We start from the raw sequence: 22721 nt of genomic DNA, 5'->3' as shown, positions 1-22721 counted from the left end.
AGATATAAGGAAGCATGAGGTCAGCCTGCAAAGTGGATATGGACTCGGGGAGGAGCTCGACCTACAACCGCCTCCGATATAAGAAGGAGGGAGATGAGCAAGAGTGGGTGAGACTTATCAATCATGACGGGAGGATTCTTGGAGGGTCCACATTGCGGTGTGTTTCCCCACTTTCGTGGGTGCTAGGATGCTCTCAGACACACCCAAAGTTGTACAGATTGTTACACCACACAGAGACATAGAGAGAGACAGAGAAGAGAAGCCAGTGCCACATTTCTGCCCTGGTGATGTTCTCCACTATGCACCCGGGGGTGTGGTGCCTTAAGCCATTATCCCTAGCAGTCAAGAGACTGAAGTAGAAAGATTGCTGCAAGATCACGCACACCTTAGGCTATGTACGTTCAATGCCAACCTAGGCTACAACATGACATCCTAAAGATAAACAACCACCACCAGAAACAGAGAAACTATCCAGCAAGTATTACTGAGCAAAGCACTGCCCTGCACTCTGCAGCTACTGCGCTCGGCAGACACCCCCTTCCTTGCTGTGTGTGCGTGCGCACACATGTGCATTCATATTTATGTGCATGTATTGCAAGTGTATGTGATTGTGTCTATTCACAGAAGAAGAAAAAAAAAAAAAAACAATCCAAAAGCCACTGCAGAAATTCTTGAAGCTATTGTAAAAATGTGTTTTAAATGGGCAACACTAAATTAAACAGAGGGAGCAATTTCTCCTGTCCTTCACCTCTCTGAGATTTGTCACCTGCTCATTTACTCCAGCCTACAAGCTTCCCTAGAGATGAGAAGCTGTAAAGAGACCCTTATGGTCACTTCTGGGAAATACTCAGCTCTCCATCATTTCCTTGGCAAAGCTCCATCTGCAGCAGAAGTCCTGCTACACATGCATGTTTAAAACGTGTCACGTGGAGAAAAAGCAAGCCAAAGGAGGAGCTGAAGTAGTGCTGTTAAGAGTGTTCACCTGGTGCTCACAAAGCCCTGGGTTCGATCCTGACACCACAGAGACCAAACAGATGCCTTCTATCCCAGCAGAGACAGGAGGATCAGTAGTTAGAACTATCCTCTACTACATCGTGCCTTTACTGGCCAGCCTGGGCTATATGGGATCCTATGCCTAAAAAAGGAAAAGAAGAAAAACTTACAGGCGTTTGTAAAATTCACCAATGGCTCCCTGTGGGGGTAAGTTTCAAAAGAATGTTCAACTCCAGAAGCAAGTTGCCAGTCACAGCAGTGGGGACAAGAGGTATGAAGGGCCAAGCTTATGCTTTCTGCTGTGGTCACCCCCACTGTTTTCACCACTCTGTCTTTATGCCAAGATACCCATTAAACAGAAGAGGCCTCCTGGGTTAGGTACCCAGCATGATGTCACATGTCACAGTGGGAACCAGATGACACGTGTAGCATTGAAATTCAAATCCAGCATCATTTAAAATTCAGCTTCTTCATTGTATTTATAACATGTCACATGTCTAGAACACACAGGTAGTTGGTAACTACTGTTCTGGGTATCAAGGTAAGTCCACACACAGCAAAGGTTTCCACCGCAAGCTTAGGTGTGTTTACCATTTCCACGTCTGTTATAGGAGAGCAACCATTATGCTAGTTCCCTTTCACTAATGACGTCAGCAAGTATCAGATATTTCTAATAGATTTCCAAAGCCTTTAAAAGCCTTTCCAACACAAACACCCTTGACTATGCCAAGGAAGGGCAGTCACATTTCAGGCATGAGCAGAAAGTGAACTTGAGTCTGAGGTAGGACAGGTGAACGCTGGGGACCTATGTATGCTTCCACAGCCAAGACTGTTTCATTAGATGCCTTTTAGCTACAGAAGAACAGTCAGATGTGCACTATAGACTGGTCACTGGCCACTGGACTAGATGGAATCAGATGTTATGGAATACTATAGAAATTCAGGCAAGAAATGCTTGGGGCTGGAGTTGTGGCTAAGTTGATAGAGGACTTGGCAGTGTGTGCATAAAGCCCTAGTTTTGGACCCTAACACCTCAAAACAGGAATAATCCTAGCACTTGACATAAAAAGTTTACGATTATCCTTGGCTACATAGTAAGTATAAGGCTAGCCTGGGCTACATATGATCCTGGAAAGAGAGGGAGGGATTGAGGAAGTGGTAGGGAGAGTCTTGGCAAAGCGAACCATGTTCACAGGACTTAGGGACTAAGTGAAGAGCAGGCAGTGAGCAGCCTTCAGCTGGTGACTTTGCAGGGACACCGTTGGGAAGGAAGAGAGGTGAGAGGCATTGTACTTATCAGAAAGGAGGTGTCCTACACTGTGAGGAGTGAGAGAGCACATCCAGAGAGATGGTTGCAAATACAAGACCAGACCCAAGATCTGACAGCCCTGGGCTAGTCAGAGGGAAGAGGAGGGTTCCCAAAAAACACAACCTGATCCCTGAGCTCTGAATGCCTTAAACTGTAAAGGCAGTTTACAAGGAATGGCCATGGAGGAAATTTCCATGAAAGAAGGAGGAGGAGGAGGAGAAGGGGGAGGGGGAGGAGGAGGGGGGAGGGGGAGGGGAAGGGGAAGAAGAAGGGGAAGAAGAAGGGGAAGAAGAAGAAGAAGGAGGAGAAGGAGAAGGAGAAGGAGAAGGAGAAGGAGAAGGAGAAGGAGAAGGAGAAGGAGAAGGAGAAGGAGAAGGAGAAGGAGAAGGAGAAGCAGCAGCAGCAGCAGCAGCAGCAAGCAGCCCCGGCCTCTTATCCAACCACACTATGAGAGGCATTTATACAATTGCTAAAGTAAGATGGCAGTTTGAAACAGGTTAAGAACTGACACTCTCACCAAAGCCCATGCCAGAAGCTGGAGACTTGCACTGTGGCAATTTTCCCAGATAATACATGTAACAAGCCAGCAAGCCTGCCACACTCTGGTGTCAGGGTGATCCCTCTTTACAGCCCCACATGAGGGGGTTCCATCTGGTATGACTGATAAGCTCACGTGTCTGTGTTTATGATACAATTTGAATATTTTCAGGTTTATTTATTGGCACAAATTAATCATTTATCAGTTTTTTGTGCTTCCTGGTGCTCTGGCAGATGGTAGCTGCTAACTTAGGTAAGGTGTACCGTCAGTCCTGGTTGGCACTTATATTCAAAATGGAGTAACCCAGGTCAAGGTTATTGCTTATTTAATGGAGTCTTTCTAAGCTAAGCTCAACATGATAGTCCATACAATACAGAGACAGCCACAGCAGTCCCTGCCTGTCCTCAGCACCCCATGCTGGCATTAGGTTGAGATGAACTTGTATGTCAGCTGACGATGCTGATTCCCCACTTGGGCAATCATAGCCTGAGTGTTACAGGGACATCATCTGCTTTTCTATTGTGTTTGATGCTCACAGGACTGAACTGGTGTCTGGTATTCTAAACCTGTCAAAAGCCCAAGGCTAGGGAGGCCACAGGCCCTGGAGGAAAGCTATTGTTGTTTTGCTCATGAATAAGATGTGTCCATCAAATTGCCTTCTAAATCGTCATGTCTACAGATTAACACTGCCTTTAGCTTTGGCCAAAAAGCTTCTTTTGCAGTGAGTGATGGTTACTGCAGGCTCATAACTGGTCTGAGACAAGTGACCTGTTGAGTGCACAGCCATTAATGTCACCACCTCCAAGGCTTAGGGGTACATCATGAAAGAGAAGGAAAGAATTTAAGAGTCAGAGAAAGGAGGGATGAGGGGCTGTTTCTGGCATAGCCCTTGCACTTACAAATTCACACCAGCTACATGGGAATGGGTCTATCAACGTTCTGCCATGAAATGGGACTGGATTATGAGGCCCTACCCTTCTCTGGGGTTCTATTTGGTAGTTAATTGTTTCTGGGGTGGTGAGAGACATTTTCTTCAGTTGTATGCATAGTCACTGGTACAGTGGCCATGCTCCTATAAATAACCACTAACAAAATTCCCTGGAAAACACACACAAACACATGTGCACGCACACACGCGCGCACACACACACACACAGCAAGGTTGGTTGGTAGGCATTGGGAATGGTGGGCTGAGAATCAATATCCCTCCCCAGCTTGGTCATTGTAAAGGTGGAAAAACTGAAGCCCCAAAAGGTGAGATGCCCACTGCATGCTTTCTCAGGTGGCAGAGCCTGGTGTCTTATCACTAGAGAACAAGGGGCGCTGCTAAGGTTCTGGTATTGGACTAGTCTGTCAGGAATGTCCCTGGCCTGAGGGAATCCAAGGCACACATAGTCTGAAAGAATTTACCAGGAGTCCTCTCCTAGCCAGGCCACCAGGTGGTGCTGCTCAGGAAAGTATTCCTGGATCCTCCAGGGACCCTGAACTCAAGGTGAGCCCAGTCATCTGAGCCCTGGGGCCCTTTATGAGGATGAAGAATGCAGTCCACTTAGGAATCTTGCATTTGTCCATTTTTTTTCTTTCTTTCAAAGAGTAACATGTTACCCAAAACTACAGAAGAAAATGCACCATAAAATCGTGAGCCTCCCTCACCCCAAGCCACAACCACAGATGGAGTGTAATTGCCACCAAAAAAGGTGGCACATGCCTTTAATCCCAGCACTCAAGAGGCAGAAGCAGGTGAATCTCTTGAGTTCAAAGCCAGCCTGGTTTACAAAGAGAGTTCTAGGACAGCCAGAGCTACACAGAGAAACCCTGTCTTGGGTGGGGGTGGGGGGATATAGGTGTTACTACATTACAGATGATCTTTAAGACTTTTTACACTTATGTTTCACTTTCTTTTACCTCTGCCTATATAGAATGGCTAAAAGGAAAATAAAAAGAGAAATATCTAAAAGACACACACAAAAGAAAAAAAAAAAAACTCTCAAAACTCACTCAGACTTCCCAACCAAGAAAAGTTGTTACTAAAATAAAGATCTAAAAACATGCAGAAGGCTAGAGAGATGGCTCAGCGGTTAAGAGCACCGACTGCTCCTCCAGAGGTCCTGAGTTCAGTTCCCAGCAACTACATGGTGGCTCACAACCATCTGTAATGGGATCCGATGCCCTCTTCTGGTGTGTCTGAGGACAGCGACAGTCTACTCATATACATAGAATAAATATAAAAAATAAAAAATAAAAAACATGCAGAGCTTCAGGATGCAGGGGAGAGAGTTTCCAAACCTTGTCAGCTCCCTTAGCCAAAAAGTCCTGTCTTCCACGTTTGTCTTAGGAGCGCTGGGGCCCTTCTAGGCCTGGACCCCACCTGTTGAAGACTGGGCTGTCCAAGGCTTTCCCTGAGGCCCTGAGGTATAGAAAAGAAATGCAGCCAGTAGTATCCTGGAGCCAGGGCTTTGGGGAAGCTGTGGCTTCAGACCCTGAGAACCCAACTCTTCTCATAGTATGGGGCTATGATATCAGTCCCAAGGCCACCGTACTCTCTCTGTGTAATGTTCTAGAGATAAACCATGTTTTCCTTGTGCAAGGTTGCTTGATTATCTTCCTGCTGACTTGGCCCCACTGTTTGATAGTTTCTGCAGACTCTGTCCCATTTCTCCCCTGGAAAGGTGTCCTGATCCCACAGTTATCTGTCTCCTTATCATCTGGTCTCCTGGGTCTCTCTGTCTCTCTGTCTCTCTCTGGACCTGTCACTGAAGAATGGCCTGTTGGCCCAGGTCACCCACCCATGCCCCAAGGAGTTAGTCAGGTTATAGTGGTTGGCAGAGTGGCAGACGAGGGGAGTCATACTCCTCAGTGTACCCACTGATGTTTCTCATGCTCAAGAAAACAATACACACAGGTTCACATACACTCTCTCTCACACACACACACACACACTTGAAACACACATACATACACATACACATTCTCACACACATACACATGCTCATTCAAATCTACACACACAGTCACACATGCACATTCACACAGAAAGACACACACGCTTTTACACATATACAGGTATATACACACATTTTCATACATACACATGCCCACTCACACACACACACTCACGTGTGCATGTACATACTCATTCACACACATACATACACATATACATGCTCATATATACATGCACAAATACACACGCACACATACACACACATGCACTCAAGTGTTCACGCCAACAGTCTTAAATATATCAGCCATTTAAAAAGACATAAAAATAGGAGGGAGACTTGTGGAAAAGTCATTCACTGAGAAGGAGGAGTCAAGAGAGGATACTGTGGGGAGAATAAAGGGATCATTCCCTAAGGCCCGGGAGAGAGGGAGACATCTATAGTTCTATTCCTTCCAAATTTCCACCCCCCTCTCTTCCCCCTCTCTCAGAAAAGCCCAAGTGGCAGTCTACTGTGACCCTCCCTGATGTCTGTTTAAACACCGTGCTGCTACTAAAACCAGGCAGCAACCACCCCTAAGGCCAGCAGTACGCTGAAGTTGGTCCTGGTTGCTGCCCACGTACACTCCCAGCCATCCAGGGTAAGACACAGGCCAGTAACTAAGGCAGTTTCTCTGCTGAGGGAAGTGTCACAGGCAGAGGATGCTACATGTGAGTCTAGGAAGCTGTCGAGGGACTGTCCCTCACAAGTAGAGGAGGCTATCCTGGTCTTGGAATCATCCCATGTTAAAAAAAAGAAATCGGGGGAGAGGGGTTATTGTTAGGTTCTAGAGAAGCTTTGCCAGAACAACTTTGGGGTGAACTGAAGAAGGTCATTGCTCATTTGAGACAAAGCTTGAGAGAGCTAAGGCAGAGCCTGAGGAGACACAGACAACAGGAGAGTCCTGGCCACAGACCAGCAGGGTCAAATAAGTGTAGGTAGTGTGCACCTGTGACCCCAACACTCGGCAAGCTGAGGCAAGAGGATCATGAGTTCAAGGCCAGTCTGCACTACTTAGTGAGTGATTATCTCCGCCGTGCCTCTTTGAATTCATTACAGCCCTGCATCCACCTAGATCCCAAGGTTAAACAGTAAGCCTCCTAAAACAGTATGGCCAGCTGAGACAAACATTCAGATCCAGGACTGCATGAGGTGGGGGTGGGTGTGTTTCTGTTTAAACCATAGCATCAAGCTTGTTTCACTCTGTGCTCAGTGTTGAGATGTTGTTGTTGCTGTTGTTGTTGTTGTTGTTGTTGTTGTTGTTGTTGTTGTTGTTGTTATTGTTGTTGTTTGAGACAGAGTCCCTCTGTGTAGCCTTGACTGGCCTGAAACTTACTTTGGAGACCGGCTAGCCATGAACTCACAGAGATCTGCCTGCCTCTGCCCCCTGAGCGCTGGAACTAAAGTTGTGTACCACCAGGCCTGCCCATGGTTAGATGTTCTAAAAGACAAAAGTCATAAGACTTAAACTCCAGTAATACAAAGACCAAAGCCAGAATATGAAGCCTCTCCCAATCCTTCTCAGCTGGGCCCTAGAACTCCATACTGATAATAGCACCTAGGGCCACCTCCCTATTTTCCCCCAGCCAAGGGTCTGGTGTTCTTGGAGACTGGACTTCATCCTCCTCTCCCACCTCATTCCCTTGGCAACACCAACATTAGACATAACAAATTATTTAACATGATAAACAGATCTCCAATCTCACCCTAGAGTCCAGATCCCAGTGTTCAGGATTGAATTTCTCACTCCCCACAGTCCAGTGCTTTGAACTGTTAACATCAGCAACATTAGAATTTATAGAGGACAGAGAGAACCTTCCTTTGTGATGTCACAAGGGCTGTATGAAATAGAGCTGAGGGAACAGCTTGTCCCTGGAGAGACCAAGGAATGAGGACTGGAGCAGGCCTGTTCCTTTCTGCATATGTAAAACAGGGACTTAAGCCAATCCTACCCTATTCCCTCCCTGATGGCTGAAACCCTCACTGTCCCATGGTTTCACCCAGCTGTGGCCTTGAATTTACATTGTATCTCTTCAAGGCATCTGTTCATCTATTCAGAAAATACAGATACACTCTGCACCAGCCTCTGACATCCTAGAAAACACAAGGGCTGTTGAGGGAATTTGTAATGAACCAAGGACCCAATGCTCAAGGAAATGCATATGTACACAAAATTTACTGCAATGTGAAGAACTGCAGTAATTTGAGAAGAATAGCCATTCATATAATGTTCTGTTTTGCTTCACAGACCAGCTCAGTGCACCCCACCACCACCCAGAGCCCCATCCAGAGAGGAAGGTACCTGGGTGGCTGCTCAGGGACACAGCAGGCAGGTGGAATGCCCGGGAGCAGAGGCCTCCTCCAACCTCCACACCCTGCAAATGAGAAACCCAGATGCAGAGACACAAGAACTGAAGCCTCGGGAGCCAGCTCTGTCCCAGAATATTCCATCCCAGACCCTTCCTTCCCGTCCTTGACTCCCTTTCCAGGGGCCAGCCGACCCTTTCCCACACCTGCACCCAATCTGTATTTGTCAAGGTTCTTAGTGGAACGATGCCAATAAAATGAATATACATTAAATTAGATTGGCTGACACAATATGATCTGGGTAGTTCAACAATGGCTGTCTCACACCAGAGAAGCTGAGAATCTGGTAGTTACTCAGTTCATGATAGGGACTCAGTAGTCTCTATCTGGATCCAAAAGCCTGGAGGGTTCCTAGAAAGTTGGATGCCAGAAGAAGCTGGTTCAGCTATCAGTGACAGCAGCAGCAGCAATAAAAGGGCAGATGAATTTACCCATAGGAGTGAAGGCCCAGCCAGGAGAAATGCAAGACTATCCTTTCTCCACGTCCTTATCTGGGCAGCTATCAACAGGTACTTCCCACACTTAGGGTCAATTAAAGCGACCAAACAATGCCCCCACAGACATGCCCAGGGGGCATTCTGTTGTAAACATTCCTTCAGTGAAAATCACTAGCTCCCCAGGTGACTGTAGACTGTCTCAAGTTGGCAAAGAAAGCAAAAGCATCCTGATGATTGCTGTGTTTGAAGAAACAAAAGCGCATGTCAAAGTCTGGCCCAGTGTCCCTTCGGAACCTGCACACACTCAGTCCATTTCTCTGCACTCAGTTCTTCCAGATGGCATGAAGGCTCCACGTGCTCCTCCTCGGTGTCCCTTCCCAGGTGGAATTCATTAAAAACACAAGCCGCAGCACCTAGCTGTAATAAACTAACGTGACTTTATTTTCCAGGTACCTATGTTCTAGAGTCCCCACCCCCACCCCCTGTGCCACGCTGTGTTAGTCAGCTTCACATTGCTGTGACCAGATATTGGGATAAACAAGAGAGAAAAGATTTGCACTGGGTCAGAGCTTCAGAAGTGAGTTCTTTATGGGAGACGGCAAGGTGGAGCAGAGCAGGGAGAACATGCCTGTACCCGGAGGTCTTTTCCCTTTCATTCCATCTAAGACTTCATCCCAAGAGATGGTGTCCCCCACATTCAGGATGGGTCTCCCCCTTTGTCAGCCCTCCCCGGCAATGTCTTCACAAACATACTCATGAGGTACCCTTTTTTTTTCCAATATTGACCATCACACCCAGCTAGCAGCTAGCTTCACTAAGCCTGAACTCTGGCATGCAGAAAGCCACAGAAGAATGTGCAAGGCCACCAGGGCTCCATAGTGCACACCAGAGCTGATCCTACAGCCAAATGTGCATTCAGGTGATGGGTTCCTATGCAGTAAGCTCCAAGGCACTGCACCAGCTGCTGGATGGAGACCACACTTTGGAACAGGTTCTAGAAGCCACTCGGTGGGGTAGACACTGGGCATTCAAAATTGAATATCTATCTAAAATTAAATATAGTTCAGTTAAAGTAAAAGGGAATTAATCCAAGTCCTCTGTCTCCCGTTAGCAGCCACAGGTAGCCAATAGCCATGAGCTCAACCACAATTGTCATCCCCCTGTGTCCGTAGGGAGGAAAAGAGGAAAAAGCAGGTGAAGTAGCAAGCCCAGAGGAGTGGCTCCAGGTGGACAGGCTGCTCCTGGAGCTCCATAACATACCCACACTCTCAGTTCCATCCTAGCAAAATACAAGGATTTCTACAGCAGCTGAGGAGTAGTCACAATGTCCCTCTATGGTCTCTCGCTTCCCAGGAGGCAAAGCTTCAGCTGCCTGCATGGGACGAACAGGGATCCTGGGGTAGACTCCTCCCAATAGCTATACAGCCCTGTCTGGAAGATATGGCCCACTCACTGGTGGATCCAATGCTGGCAAAAGTCTACTTTTCAAATTAACAACCTGTCACCTGCCCCACTGTGAAGGCACCTGCTAGAAGACAATTCTCTTCTAGCAGTCTTCAGACTTCACTGCCCCTTGAAGGAGCATGGTCTCGGTGCTTAGGCAGTATCCACCACCATCCTTCTGGGGCCCGTGTGAGAGGCTAGGGCCTTCCTGGATCATGTTCCTGTGGCTAAACAATTCTGGGAACCTCCTCTTCCTCTGATTGTCTTATAAGCCTTCCATTCTGCACGTGTTACCCACCTCACCCAGCATAACTGAAACGCAAAGCCAAAGAAAGCAGGCAGACCCCTAAGAGGGCCCAGTGCTGTGTGGCACTTCCTGGGGAAATGGGAACAAAAGTCTGATACCTGGTACTAATGACAGACAAAAGAAACAACTTCACTCAAGTCTTAGTGATCCAGTGAGTTTATTGGGGTTACTTACAGAATGAAGGGCTTCTCACAGGAACACAAGAGGCTCAAATGCAGCTACATCACTGGAGATGACCTATGGAAGCTGCATTTCTGGAGTACCCTCTATGACTTTCAGGCAGCTCCATCCAGTTGTAGAGTCTCCTCTCCCCAGGAGTTAATACTGCTTGGTGTGGGGGTAGGGCATGATTCTGTATCCTGTAAGTTTCGGGAGCTTCCTGAGAATTGTGAATGTTTCTTTTTTTCAACTTCAGTATATGTGTATAAGTGTTTTGACTGGATGTATGTAAATATATTATGTGTGTGCCTGGTGCCTGTGGAGATCAGAAGAGAGTATCAGATCCCCTAAATTGGAGTCACAGATGTGTGTGAGCCACTGTGGGTCCTAGGATGTTGTGATGGTTTGTATATGCTTGGCCCAGGGAGTGGCACTATTAGAAGGTGTGGCCCTGATGGAGTAGGTGTGTCACTGTGGGTGTGGACTTTAAGACCCTCATCCTAACTGCCTCGAAGTCAGTATTCTGCTAGCAGCCTTCAGATGAAGATGTAGAACTCTCAGCTACACCATGCCTGCCTAGACACTGTCACGCTTCCGCCTTGATGATAATGGACTGAACCTCTGATCCTATAAGCCAGCCCCAACTAAATGTTGTTTTTATAAGAGTTGCCTTGGTCATGGTGTGCGTTCACAGCAGTAAAACCCTAACCCTAACTAACACAGTCCTCTACAAGGGCAGGAAGTATTCTTAACCACTGAGCCAGTCTGTCTCCAACCCCAACTTGTGAGTTTTATTTAAGTTCTGAGCCCTGTGAGTTTCCTTCACTTTCTTGGTTGTGAGGAGCCTCCCTCTAGGTAGGAATATTTACAGGAAATAGCTGCATGAAATTCAAAGGATACCCCCCCAACCCTACCCAACTCCACTTTTTTAAGTTTTGTACCATCATGAGTATTGGCTAAAGCTACAAAGATGTCAGGGGCAGTCCTGTTTATACACTGAAGGCCTAGAATCAGCCATAGGCCTCAAAACAGCTATAGGCCTGACATACATACCTGTTAACACAAAGTCTTGGATCTCTGTGGAAAAACACTGAAACAGATGGCTAGAAGCTATTGTAAACAAGCAGCTTTGATGGAAGATTGTCAGCCTGAATAGTCATAGACCTTGTAGATAGATAGGCAGCCTTGGTGGAGAGTACCAACTTAGATAAGGACAAGTGAATCATAGGCGGAGTCATAGTGGCCTGTCCCCTTAACCCTCACCTAGCTGATACTCTGTTCTGGAAGATATCTATACACCCCCTGAACACCTACACTCCTGTGTCATCCCCTTCCCCACGCCCTGCCTTTTTGTGTATATAACCCCTGTGTAAAAGAGTAAAACTTATGGTTTGATCAGCCTATAGACAAGCCATGTTTCTTTGTATTCACCTGTCCCCCATCTTCTCTTTTAGGTGATCTCCCCAGACCCCTGTTTAATGCCCTGCTAGACAAGACACAAAGGCATGACTTCTAGAGAGGAGGATGTGTCTGGAATAACTACAGTGTCAAATCCCAGATCAGGCTGTAAAAGTCTATGACTTCCAAGACAGAAATCCATCCCCCTCCCCACTTTCCTTTTCCCTTTCCCTTCCCCTTCCCCCGATGGTAACCTGAACAATATTAGTGTCTAAGAAATGAACTTTCATGTATACAAATCCCAGCCCCCATAGAATGGGCAGGGCAGCCGGGGATCCAGCCTTCACCAATAAACAAAGACCCTCCACAGAGCAAGCCAGGATGGGCCCCATGGGACATACAGAGCTGATAGTGTGCAGTGTCTAGAGCTGGTTATAAAGTCATTGCTACTGCCCCCCTCTTCTTATGTAGAAGGTTGCAATGATGCTCACACAGCTCTCCCCTCCCTTCATCAATCTCTCTTTGCATAGTATATTATTCAAAAGTCCTATAGAGAGATCCACATGGCAAAGCTCAGAGGCCACCTCTGGATAGCAGCAGCAGCATCTGTATACCTTGGAGGCTGACTGCCTGTGGCCAAGGCTTCAGGGAAGAATGCAGCTCATGATTGATCTCAGGTGTGTCCCTGAACCAGAACCATCCAGCTAGGCTACTCTCAAATTCTCAAGCCGGAGAAACTATATGGTAGTTGATAATGATTATGTGGTCTTGGCTCACCTGTGCAAAACTATCGCACACAGAGAAGCCTAGTTGGGCACAAGGGCAGAACATCTAAGGACTGGATGGACAGCTGCAACCAAAACTATCAAGATGGGGGAGTATGCAATATGCGTTGAAACCAGCTCAGCACTATGACTGCTGATGTGGTGTGTCTTCAAGGTACCCCAAGCAAAGGAGAGCATCTCCAGTGTGGCTGACAGCATAGGGCCTGAGAAACAATCGCCCCTGGTGTGTGCTTCATGCCTTGATCTCCTACCATCCCCCAGTGTGAATGCACAGCAAGGGAACCAGATCACAGTGCTGGGTGCACTCAGACACTAAGCAGAAAGCCACCACAGCCCTGGGTTTCTGGGCCACCAGGCCCTCTCTTCCTTCTATTTGGTACATGACAGATCTATTCCCAGCTATCTGTATTGCCTCCCCCTCCTCCTGCCAGAGCCTGTCATGGTGAACATGGTTCATCTTGGCCATACCTGACTTTCTTTTCGTGTTAGGCAGAGTGTAAACATGGTGGCAACCTTTACCACCACTAACTCTTCCAGCACAGAGTCTATTTGCCAAACCCTCTATTCTGGTGTCTCCTGATACTGTCACAGAATGTAACCAAACTGGGCTCTTTCTGTCTGAGCTCAGATATTAAGGACCGTGTGTATACTCACTCTCAATTTCAGGACCTTCCTGTGGCCCATCACATGTACTCAGGCTAGTTTCCAAAGGAGGAGAAAGGTAGCAAACAAGCTTTCTTTGTGCCTACCTAAGCCAGACCAACCCTTCCAGCAGCTGATGGAAATATACGAGCAGAGAGGGCAGAACCACAAGCTGTCCTTCATCCATCCCAACACCCAGATCACAGAACCATAGTAGATCACTGTGGTGGTTTGGATATGCTTGACCCCCAGAGTGGCACTATTAGGAGGTGTGGCCTTGTTGGAGTATGTATGGCCTTGTTGAAGGAAGTGTGTCCCTGTGGGGTTGGGCAATGAGATCCTCCTCCTAACCACATGGTCTTCACCTAGCAGCCTTCAGGTAAAGATGTAGAACTCTCGGCTTCTCCTGTACCATGCCAGCCTGGATGCTGTCATACTCTGGCCTTGATGATAATGGACTGAACCTCTGAGCCTGTAAACCAGTCCCAATTAAATGTTGTCCTTATAAGAAAGAGTTGCCTTGGTCATGGTGTCTGTTCACAGCAGTAAAACCCTAAGACAATCAGCTACTGTTCTCCATCTCAACCCCTGACCCACAGAACCACAGGAGGTAACCTGCTGACCTCCATCCCAAATCCTAGCCCACAAAAATCACAATTTAGAGCTAAAGTAAAGTGGTTCTTGTTTAAAGCCACTACAGGGGCCCAAGCAATGACTCAGTAAAATCCCTGCTTTGTAAGCATAAGGACATGGGTTCAAGCCCCAGAACCTCCCTGCTTTTTAATCCAATAACTAGAGAGATACCTCATTGGTATAAGAGTGCTCGCTACTCTTGCAGAGGACCCAGGTTTGGTTTCTAGAATCCATATCAAGCAGCTCACAACCACCTATAATCCCAGTTCTAGAGAATCTGACACACTCTTCTGGTTTCCATAGACACCTGCACACATGTGGTGCTTATACACAGACTCAGGCACACATCCATATACATAAACTCTTTAAATCTTTTTTTGTTCAAAGCCAAGTGTGGTGGTACTTTTAATCAGCCTAGCCAACTCCAGGCAAATGAGAGTCTCTGCCTCAAAAACCAAGGTAGACAGAACCTAAGGAATAACACCTGAGGTTACTACACAAACACACACACACACATACACACACACACACAACACACACACACACACACACAAACATGTGCCCACACATATATACATAAAGAAGAAAGGAAGAAGGGAAAAATTTGGGAGTGATGCTACACAGTAAAAGTTCATCTATACGTGACTATTGGGTATATAGATGCCACCATCCCACTAGGGACTTTCCTTCCAAAGCAGAAACTGGATAATGCATGTTTTTTCCAAGACCCCTGTCTCCAGAGCACAGATGTATGCAGGCTGGTGGGGTTTCGGACTTATGCAGTGCACAATCTGTGCATCAAACATGGCCCTGACCCCAGGTACCCAGACACACAGATTTGCCTGCAGGCTCTGTGTGGGAAGGCAGTGATGTACAGACACATCAGTAAGCCAGCTTCCATGGCAACAGCCTCAGCAGCCTGGCAACAGCATCCGTAGCCACAGTAGCCAAGGGACCCACACAGATCCATATGCAATGTGATTCATGGGTTTTGTTCCTTCCACAACTGGTGCTTCTGGTTGTTCCTGTGACTTCCCAACAATTTATTTCCGTGTGAATTTACCAAACTGGTTTTTCTACTTACAGCTTAAGTAGCACCCGCTTTTGAATTAGGTCTGCTGAAGTGAGTTGGGTTGAACCTGTTGACTGGGTCGGTGGTTAATTGCCTGCTTGTGTTTTTTTTTTTTTTTTTTTTTTTTTTTTTACTTGATTCCAGCTAGAATTCTCTGAGATCTCAATTGAGGAGTTGCCTCTATTACATTTGCACAGAGGCAAGTCTGTGGAGTATTTTCTTGCTGTGTGATTGATATGGAAGGGATCTCAGCGCAGTGTGGGTGGTGTCACCCCTGAGCAGGTGGTCTTGCATTATGTAAGGAAGCAGGCTGAGCAAGCCACGGGAGCAAGCCCAAAAGCAGCATCCCTCAGTGACATCTGCTTCAGTCCCGGCCTCCAGGTTCCCGCTTGAGCCCTAACTTCCCTTCATGATGAACTGTTACCTGTAAGCCAAATAAACCCTTTCTTCCTCAAACTGATTTTGGTCGTTGTCAACAAAGAAGCAACAAAGAAGCAAACCAGGAGAGCGCAGGGCTCAGCTTCCTCCCGGCCACATTCCCTGTGGACACACAATAACAGAATTTGCTGGCAGAGTTCCCAGACATCCTTCAGTCACTGTGTGACATGTAAGCAGAAAGAAGAATGACTGTCCCAGCCTGGAGAGGCTGGAACAGCCAGGTGAATGGCTGCCCATGAATAGAACTGATGGAGCTGAGCCTGACATGGCAGAAATACCCTACATCCATCTCTCCCAGGATTTCAGTCTGGGTGGAAGCTTGCACTGAGACTTTAAGGTGCTGGCCATAGAATCTAGACATGCCACATCCCTCTACCTACAGCTAACCAGCTAGGACCACTGCTTTCCTAACTAGCTTTATGCTTGCCCAGTCTAAATGGCCACTAGGCTTGTGCAAACACACTTGAATGGTCCCTTGAGAGTGGAAAACCACAAAGGGTACCGATAGAGCCATTTTCAGAAGAAGGACACCATAGCCTTGACCTCCCCTCCTAGGCTAGAGCTCTCCTTCCCCACTGCTCTGCCACTCTTTGTTCTGCCTCTCCCCCTCCCTTCCCCTCTCTCTCTCTTCCCCTCCCTTCCTCCCTCTCCCTCCTTTTCTCCCTGTCATTCTCCCTCCCTCTTGCACACATGCGAGAGAGACAGACAGGCGGGCTTGCAGGAAAACAGACAGACAGACAGACGAACGGAAGGATGGACCGACGGACAGACAGACCAACCGACCGACCGAGAATATTTGCTAGTGCCCCAGCTCTGCAAACCTCTCTGGCTTTCTCTATCTTTCCCACTGGGGGGCAGTGTGGCACCATGGATTGACACCCCTGACCCACGGCCCTAGGCTGTCTCTTTGCTCATCTATCTCAGCCTGTGCTCGCTCCTCAGAGGATTCTAAAGAGGACACCCACGCCAGCTTTCCGGTCACGCCTCAGTGCGGCACCTAATGAATCTCAGCTCTCGCCTGAGCCACCACAGCCCTGCTGCGCAGCCAGCCCCGCCCCCACCCGCCCCCGGTCTGAACCGAGGTTCCCTCCTGAACCTCGGGAAGGGAATTCAGGACAGAGGTCTGGCTCCAAGCCCAGGTGTTTGTACCCAACCTGATCTGCTTCAAAATAGTCACCATAATGCAATGTTCGTTACTAGATACAAATAATGGCTAGAACGCCATTGCTATGTTTTATATTAACACAAATTTGCCTAAATGGAGTTTAACAGAGGAAACTACAAGGTGCCTGGTACTTCTAATCTCCCATAAGGAGAAGGCAGTATGCAGAGCAGATCTCTGGTCCACCTTCCGTTCCAGTTAGGTAACGATGCGGCTGCAAGCCTAGGGATGTAAGAGTAAGTTTGTAAGACATCCTAGTCCAGAGGTTCTCAACCTTCCTACTGCTGCAACCCTTTAATACAGATCCTCATGCTGTGGTGACCCCCAACCATCAGATTATTTTGTTGTTACTTCATAACTGTAATTTAACTACTGTTATGAATTGTAACGTAAACTATGGTGTACAACCCTAGGGGGGTTGCGACCCACAGGCTGAGAACCACTGTCCTAGATGCTGCTGCATACCCATTGCAGGACAGGACTGTACAAAGTTATCATCATCACTGCCTCTCAACAGGCGTTCCACATGTCCATGGTGCTAAGTACTCAGTACTCAGGCATCTTGACCTGCACTGTCCCATGGAGTCCTCACAAAGCCCTCAAATGAGGGGTCCTGGGCTTAAAGAGTTTAGATAACTCACGTTCCCACCCTATGTATGTGAATGGCTCATCCCAGCTTGGAGTGTGGCTGGGCCAGGGGCTGTGAACACACAGCTGCTCACTCAAGTTGATTTCAAGAGGACAAGGCAAGGCATTCATGTTGGAGAGGGGACGGGTAGGAGGGAAAGACAGCCTACTGCACAGGAAGACATTCTCCAGGACAGATCCCATTGCACAAGAAGATAAAGATTCTCCAGGCAGCCCCCGAGCACTGAGAACTGGGCTAGAGGGCCTCCCTGGTGACTCTGCCCGGTTCTACAGAAGCACTCTAGCTCTGAGGACTCCCAAGCTCACCCTCACCTCCAGGATAGGTGGACATGAGACAAGGGAGAGATTTCATGGGCAGCAGATGCCACGGATAAGCAGGGAGATGTAGACACCTCCTTAGTGCTCTCTAGAGTCATCTGAGTCAGAAAACATCCCCATCCCCCACCCCAACCTTGAGCAGAGCAGGCTCCCACACTGTGAATGCTTAACTAAACCTGGGTAGAGTCTCTTTCCCATTTGACTGGCATATATGTTAAGAAGTTACTCAGCACATTGAAGGCAGCCCAGCCGCTAGACAACCAACTCTGCCCCTACAAGGGAAGATAGAGAAGGATGCTTTTCTCCCCACTGAGAGCTGAGAGGTAGACTTATAAGGGATGAGGCTAGACCCTCCATGAATGTTCCCTGACACCTTCACCCTGAGTTCCTAGCTTGCTGCTCCTTCTTCAGCAGGCCCACTCTTGCCTCTCCTGCAGAAAGCTACCAGGCTTGAACGGAGAGTTGCCAATCAAAATCGTAACTGTGGAGTTTAACTTCTTGGTTGGTTTCTCCTTCAGATAATGTCCAACATGTCCACAGGATGAGAAGCCTGTATGCAAGTGCAACGCTGTCTGTAGCATGAATCTGTGGAAACCGCGTGTAAGCTCACTGAGAGAAACCCAGGGGTCCCCAAAGCCCAGTCTAGGACTTCAACCCTCAGAGAAGCCAGAACAGGGAAACCACTGACTATGGAGAGACAAACCACTCGTGTAATAAGGTAGATTCAGAGACCAGAAGGGGTTTCCACTCTTTCTTCCAATATATAATCAAAATGTGCACATACATACCCAAAGGTGCTCACACAAGCTTCGTCCCAGCCTAAATCTTGGTCTTTTCTGAAGGGTACTCTAATGAACAGAACATGGAGGAGGGGGGAGCTCTGCTTTCTTTGAGAAAACGGACACAGGCTCAGCTATGCCAGATGAAGACTGAAACCTCTGCATTGTCCCCCAGGTGTGGCATCATCCCCACCCCCCCACTCCCCCCCCACCCCCCAGTTCATGGTTCACTCTGAAAGGATGGAGCTGTGATACCCAACAGCCAGGTCTACCAGAGCCAGAACATGTCTGAAGAAATGCCAAGTAACAAACCCACAGATCAACAGAACTGGTGGGGGTGGTGCCAAAGGGAAGGACCATCAGGGAGAAAGGCGAGCCTCTCCAGGCCAAAAGCTAGACAGATGCAGCAGCAGACCGGTGACTTCTGACCTCCTGTCACAGGAAGCAGGGGCTCAGATAGCATCTCTGTGCACCTTTTGCTTTATTCTGCTTTCCCACTTACAAAAACAGGAACCTCCTCTCCCAAGCAAACCATGAACCCCTCAGCTCACGTGTTACAAGAATTTTCTCCCTGGTGTGAAGGGGAAGCTGGGGAATGTCTAACCCCCTCCCCCCCATCTAAGATCCCAATAGCAAAGTTCAGTTCCACCCAAGTTCATGCTGGAGAACTAATGAATTTAATGGGTGAAGGGTTATGTGCAAGAGTGTAGGTGACCCTAAAACAGCCAAACTGGACAGTGTATATCCAGCATGCATGGCGCAGGCCCCTTTTCCTAGTCCTTTCTCAGACCACACAATCTGGTTCTTCCTAAGATACTTGCAGTTAGAACGGAATTTCGTATAATTGGCCAGACAGGAGTGGTGGATTTTCAGGCCAATGACCCTCCACGCCTGCTGTAAGGGAACGTCAACAGTCAACCAGCCTAACTGTGATGTGCTTTTGCAATCAGACACTAGATTTATGAAGGTATAGTTTGTTCTACATAGAAGATAACACTGCATAAAATCATGGTGCCTGAAGAAGCTTCCAAAGAAATTTAAAAAAAAAAAAACTATGTCAAGAACAGCAAAAGAGAATCGACTAAACTGGGCTCATAGGGGCTCACAGAGTCTGAGCCACCAACCAGAGAGCCTGCATGAGTCTGACCTAGGCCTTTTGCACATATGTTACGTTGTATAGCTTGGTCTTCTTGTGGAACTCCTAGCAGTGGGAGTAAGGAATATCTCTAACTCTTTTGCCTGCTTCTGAGACCCTCTTCTCCTGCTGGGTTGCCTTGTTCAGTTTTAACAGGAAATAAGGTGCCTAGTCTTGCTACAACTTGATATGCTGTTTTATATCCTTGGGAGGCCTGTCCTTTTCTGTAGAGAAAGGAGGAGTAGATGGGGTGAGAAGAAGAGGGGAGGTGACAATGAGGGACTGGGAGGAGAGGAGGGAGGGGAAGTAAAGTGGGGATGTAATAGATGTTAGATAGATAGATAGATAATAGATGATAGATAGATAGATAGATAGATAGATAGATAGATAGATAGAAGATAATAAAAACTATGAAAGTCTGAGGTGCCCCCTTCCAAGTCACCATGTAGCCTTCTCAGCATCATGGATGCTGACAGGAAGCACAAGACTCCTAGAGACAAAGGATTTCATTGTTCACAGCCACACTCCGTCTCGGGACTCAAGTAAAGCATGTGGCAGTAGCATTCACAACAGCTAACACACAGTGGGGTTGACTCTAGGGACCTGGATCAACCGTAATGAGCAACAGCACGCCTATCCTTTCCCCTAGAGGCAGACACCCCCTTTGTGACACTGCAGTGGGAACTCGCTCACCGGTTCCCTGCATCACACCATCTTTCTTCTATGGCTGTAAGATAGGATACAAGGGAGACACCAACTTTATCTTCCAAATTATCTCACTATAGAAACAGCCTTCATGCTAAGCCTGCATGGAGCAGGTAAAGCCTGTGTAAGGCCCTGGGTTCAATGGTCAGGAAGTTCCCCCCACCTGCCCACACACACCAATAGAAGAAAATTATCCAGCCTGGCTGTGATGGCACATGCTTTTAATCCCAGCACTTGAGAGACAGAGGCAGGGGGAATCTCTGAGAATTTGAGGACAGCTTGGTCTGCAGAGCAAGTTCAAGGACAGTCAGGGCTAAACCAAGAAATCCTGTCTTAAGAAATCCTTTCTTGAAAAAAAGAAACACAAAAAGACAGAGAGAGAGAGAGAGAGAGAGAGAGAGAGAGAGAGAGAACTCATAGGGCAGCAAGGACCTTCCTAGAAGACACACACAGAAAGACCAGCTGCCCCAGGAGGCTACCACCATAACTCGCTCTCTTCCCCATCTCAAGTTGGGTTTCATATGATGATTAAATTTTTTATATACTAAAAAAAAGATTCTGACATATAAAAGGGTTATTAATCAAGCTCCCCAGAGCTCCAGTCCCTAGTGTTCCCTTAGGTAGGATGGAGCCTATTATAATAAGCAGAATGCTACAAAGACTAAAGGCTGTGGCCCAAGGCCAGGTCAGGATGGGTGTGGCTTTGATCTCCAGGGCTCCCTCTGACCCCTCCCCTGACTGCTCTGATCACTGCTCCTGCCTTTGTTGAGCTGTACCTTAGAGTGACCTGCACCCAGCAAAGACTGTGGTGGCCTCTGCTCCCCATCAGCCAGTGAGAAACCGAGGCTCTCCACTCTACAGCCTCAGAGGAGTGGAACCCTATCAAATCAATGGTGTGACCCGGTTCTCACTGTGACAGACTGTCTGAGCCTTATGTGAAGCCCTGGCCTACAGAAGCCTCGTGGTGGTTAAGTATTCTAGGTCACTGTGTTTCAGGGTGATTCGCTTTATCCATAACAATAGATAACCCAGCTAATGAAGGAGACAGAACAAAAAGCACGACACATTCCATAGCAGAAATCAGAGGATTTATTTGTTTTCCTGAAATATGGGGTTTGAAGCAGAGCAACAGCATTCCTACCTGGACAATAGTGAAAGAAATCTATGTGATAGGGTAACCTCTGGAAACATTGGTCACCACCTGGGCGCGTTTTGTGTAGTTTATAGGGGTGGGTCCCAACTCCTGCCCCAAAGCCACTGTTTGCTGGCTGCTGCAACATTGACCATGTTTTGTGGCTGGGCCAAAGCAAGAGCTTCACAGCTTCCTTCTGAGTGGCTATCCATAATGAACACCTGACACCGGGGACAATACACCACCTATTCAGAACAGCACCGGAACAAGGTTTCTCCCCTCCTATGGTGAACAAACAGCCCTTCCAACCGTCAATGAGGCTCCGCATTTCCATGTGAAAAGGAACCAGCAGACGTGGTGGTGACCGGTGCTCAGGGGTAGCTTGTGGCCGCTGGTGTCTATAGAAGGTGGGCTTCAGATGGCCATCTCCCCTGTCGGCACTCACAAGTTCTCTTTGTCAAACTCGCACATGAAGTACATGGTAATGTGGCAGGCCACATCATTCCAGCCACCTGAGGCCACCATCTCCACACAGTCCTCCTCATCATAGGCGTTGTTGGGCTCTCCGCTGCGCCACTTGTTGAAGGTCTGCATGGGGGAGCGGTCCGAGTACACGAAAGCACCCTCTCTCTCCAGGTCATTGATGCCGATGAAGACACGGGCCAGGCCAGCCTGTGCCAGGTAGGAAGCCATCAGGCCATTGGCTGCCTCGTCTTTGGGCATGCTCAGTGTGCCTCCTCGGCCTTGGCAGGACAGCTGGGCATCTGCATACCGCTTTTCCTCCTTCACCAGCAGGTAGATCTTGCTCTCAGTCTCACGCACACCAGCAACAGCTGCGGGGGAGGGAAGTGCTGAAAGGCCAGCACTTGCATTTCTATAAACAAACTCAACGAACTCCACCACACCACAGCCAAAGGTAAGGCAGTGGGTGCTGAGCAGCACATGAAAGCCACTGCTGTCCAGCTTCAGGGAGGAGGGGGAGGGGCGGAGTAGGGAAGGGGAAGGACTCAATCTAACGTACCATTTTTTATGAATTTTAGCTCAGTTGTCAGTTGAGTGACCTGGTTGTCCATCTCCCCAATAGCCTTCCTCAGCTGACTGCACTCACATGGAATACCTGTGAGAAGCAACCTGTTACGCACAGGACTGGTTTTGGAAAAGAAGGGTACAAACACACACACACACACACACACACACACACACACACACACACACCAGATACATATTCTACTCTACAGAGAGAAGGATCAGGAGACAAGTGTCCCAACCTTTAGGGCTGGTAAGCCTGAGCCTACCAGACAGTAATGCCTTACAGACAAATTACAACCCTGAAAAGGTGT

The 22721-nt window shown here is 47.8% G+C and overlaps 2 protein-coding genes across 3 annotated transcripts in view; both read right to left on the bottom strand.

Annotated features, from left to right (window-relative positions):
- Positions 1–7617, bottom strand: part of Allc (allantoicase) — a 32065-nt gene extending 24448 nt beyond the window's left edge. Inside the window, exon 1 of the mRNA XM_034514503.2 lies at positions 7528–7617. The gene's annotated coding sequence lies outside the window, so the exon portion shown is untranslated. The remainder of the gene's footprint in view (positions 1–7527) is intronic.
- Positions 7618–21320: 13703 nt separating this feature from the next.
- Positions 21321–22721, bottom strand: part of Colec11 (collectin subfamily member 11) — a 30628-nt gene continuing 29227 nt past the window's right edge. Inside the window, exons 6-7 of one of the 2 annotated variants that reach the window (XM_034514230.2) lie at positions 22403–22498; positions 21321–22232 (exon numbers count right to left, since the gene is read on the bottom strand). In XM_034514230.2, the coding sequence (XP_034370121.1) occupies positions 21823–22232; positions 22403–22498 (506 nt within the window). In that variant the 3' untranslated portion in view covers positions 21321–21822. The remainder of the gene's footprint in view (positions 22233–22402; positions 22499–22721) is intronic. The other variant, XM_034514231.2, reaches the window with a different exon arrangement.

This window comes from Arvicanthis niloticus, chromosome 11 (assembly GCF_011762505.2).
Source record: "Arvicanthis niloticus isolate mArvNil1 chromosome 11, mArvNil1.pat.X, whole genome shotgun sequence".
Classification (NCBI taxonomy): domain Eukaryota; kingdom Metazoa; phylum Chordata; class Mammalia; order Rodentia; family Muridae; genus Arvicanthis; species Arvicanthis niloticus.
This window is presented reverse-complemented; position numbering and strand designations above follow the sequence as displayed.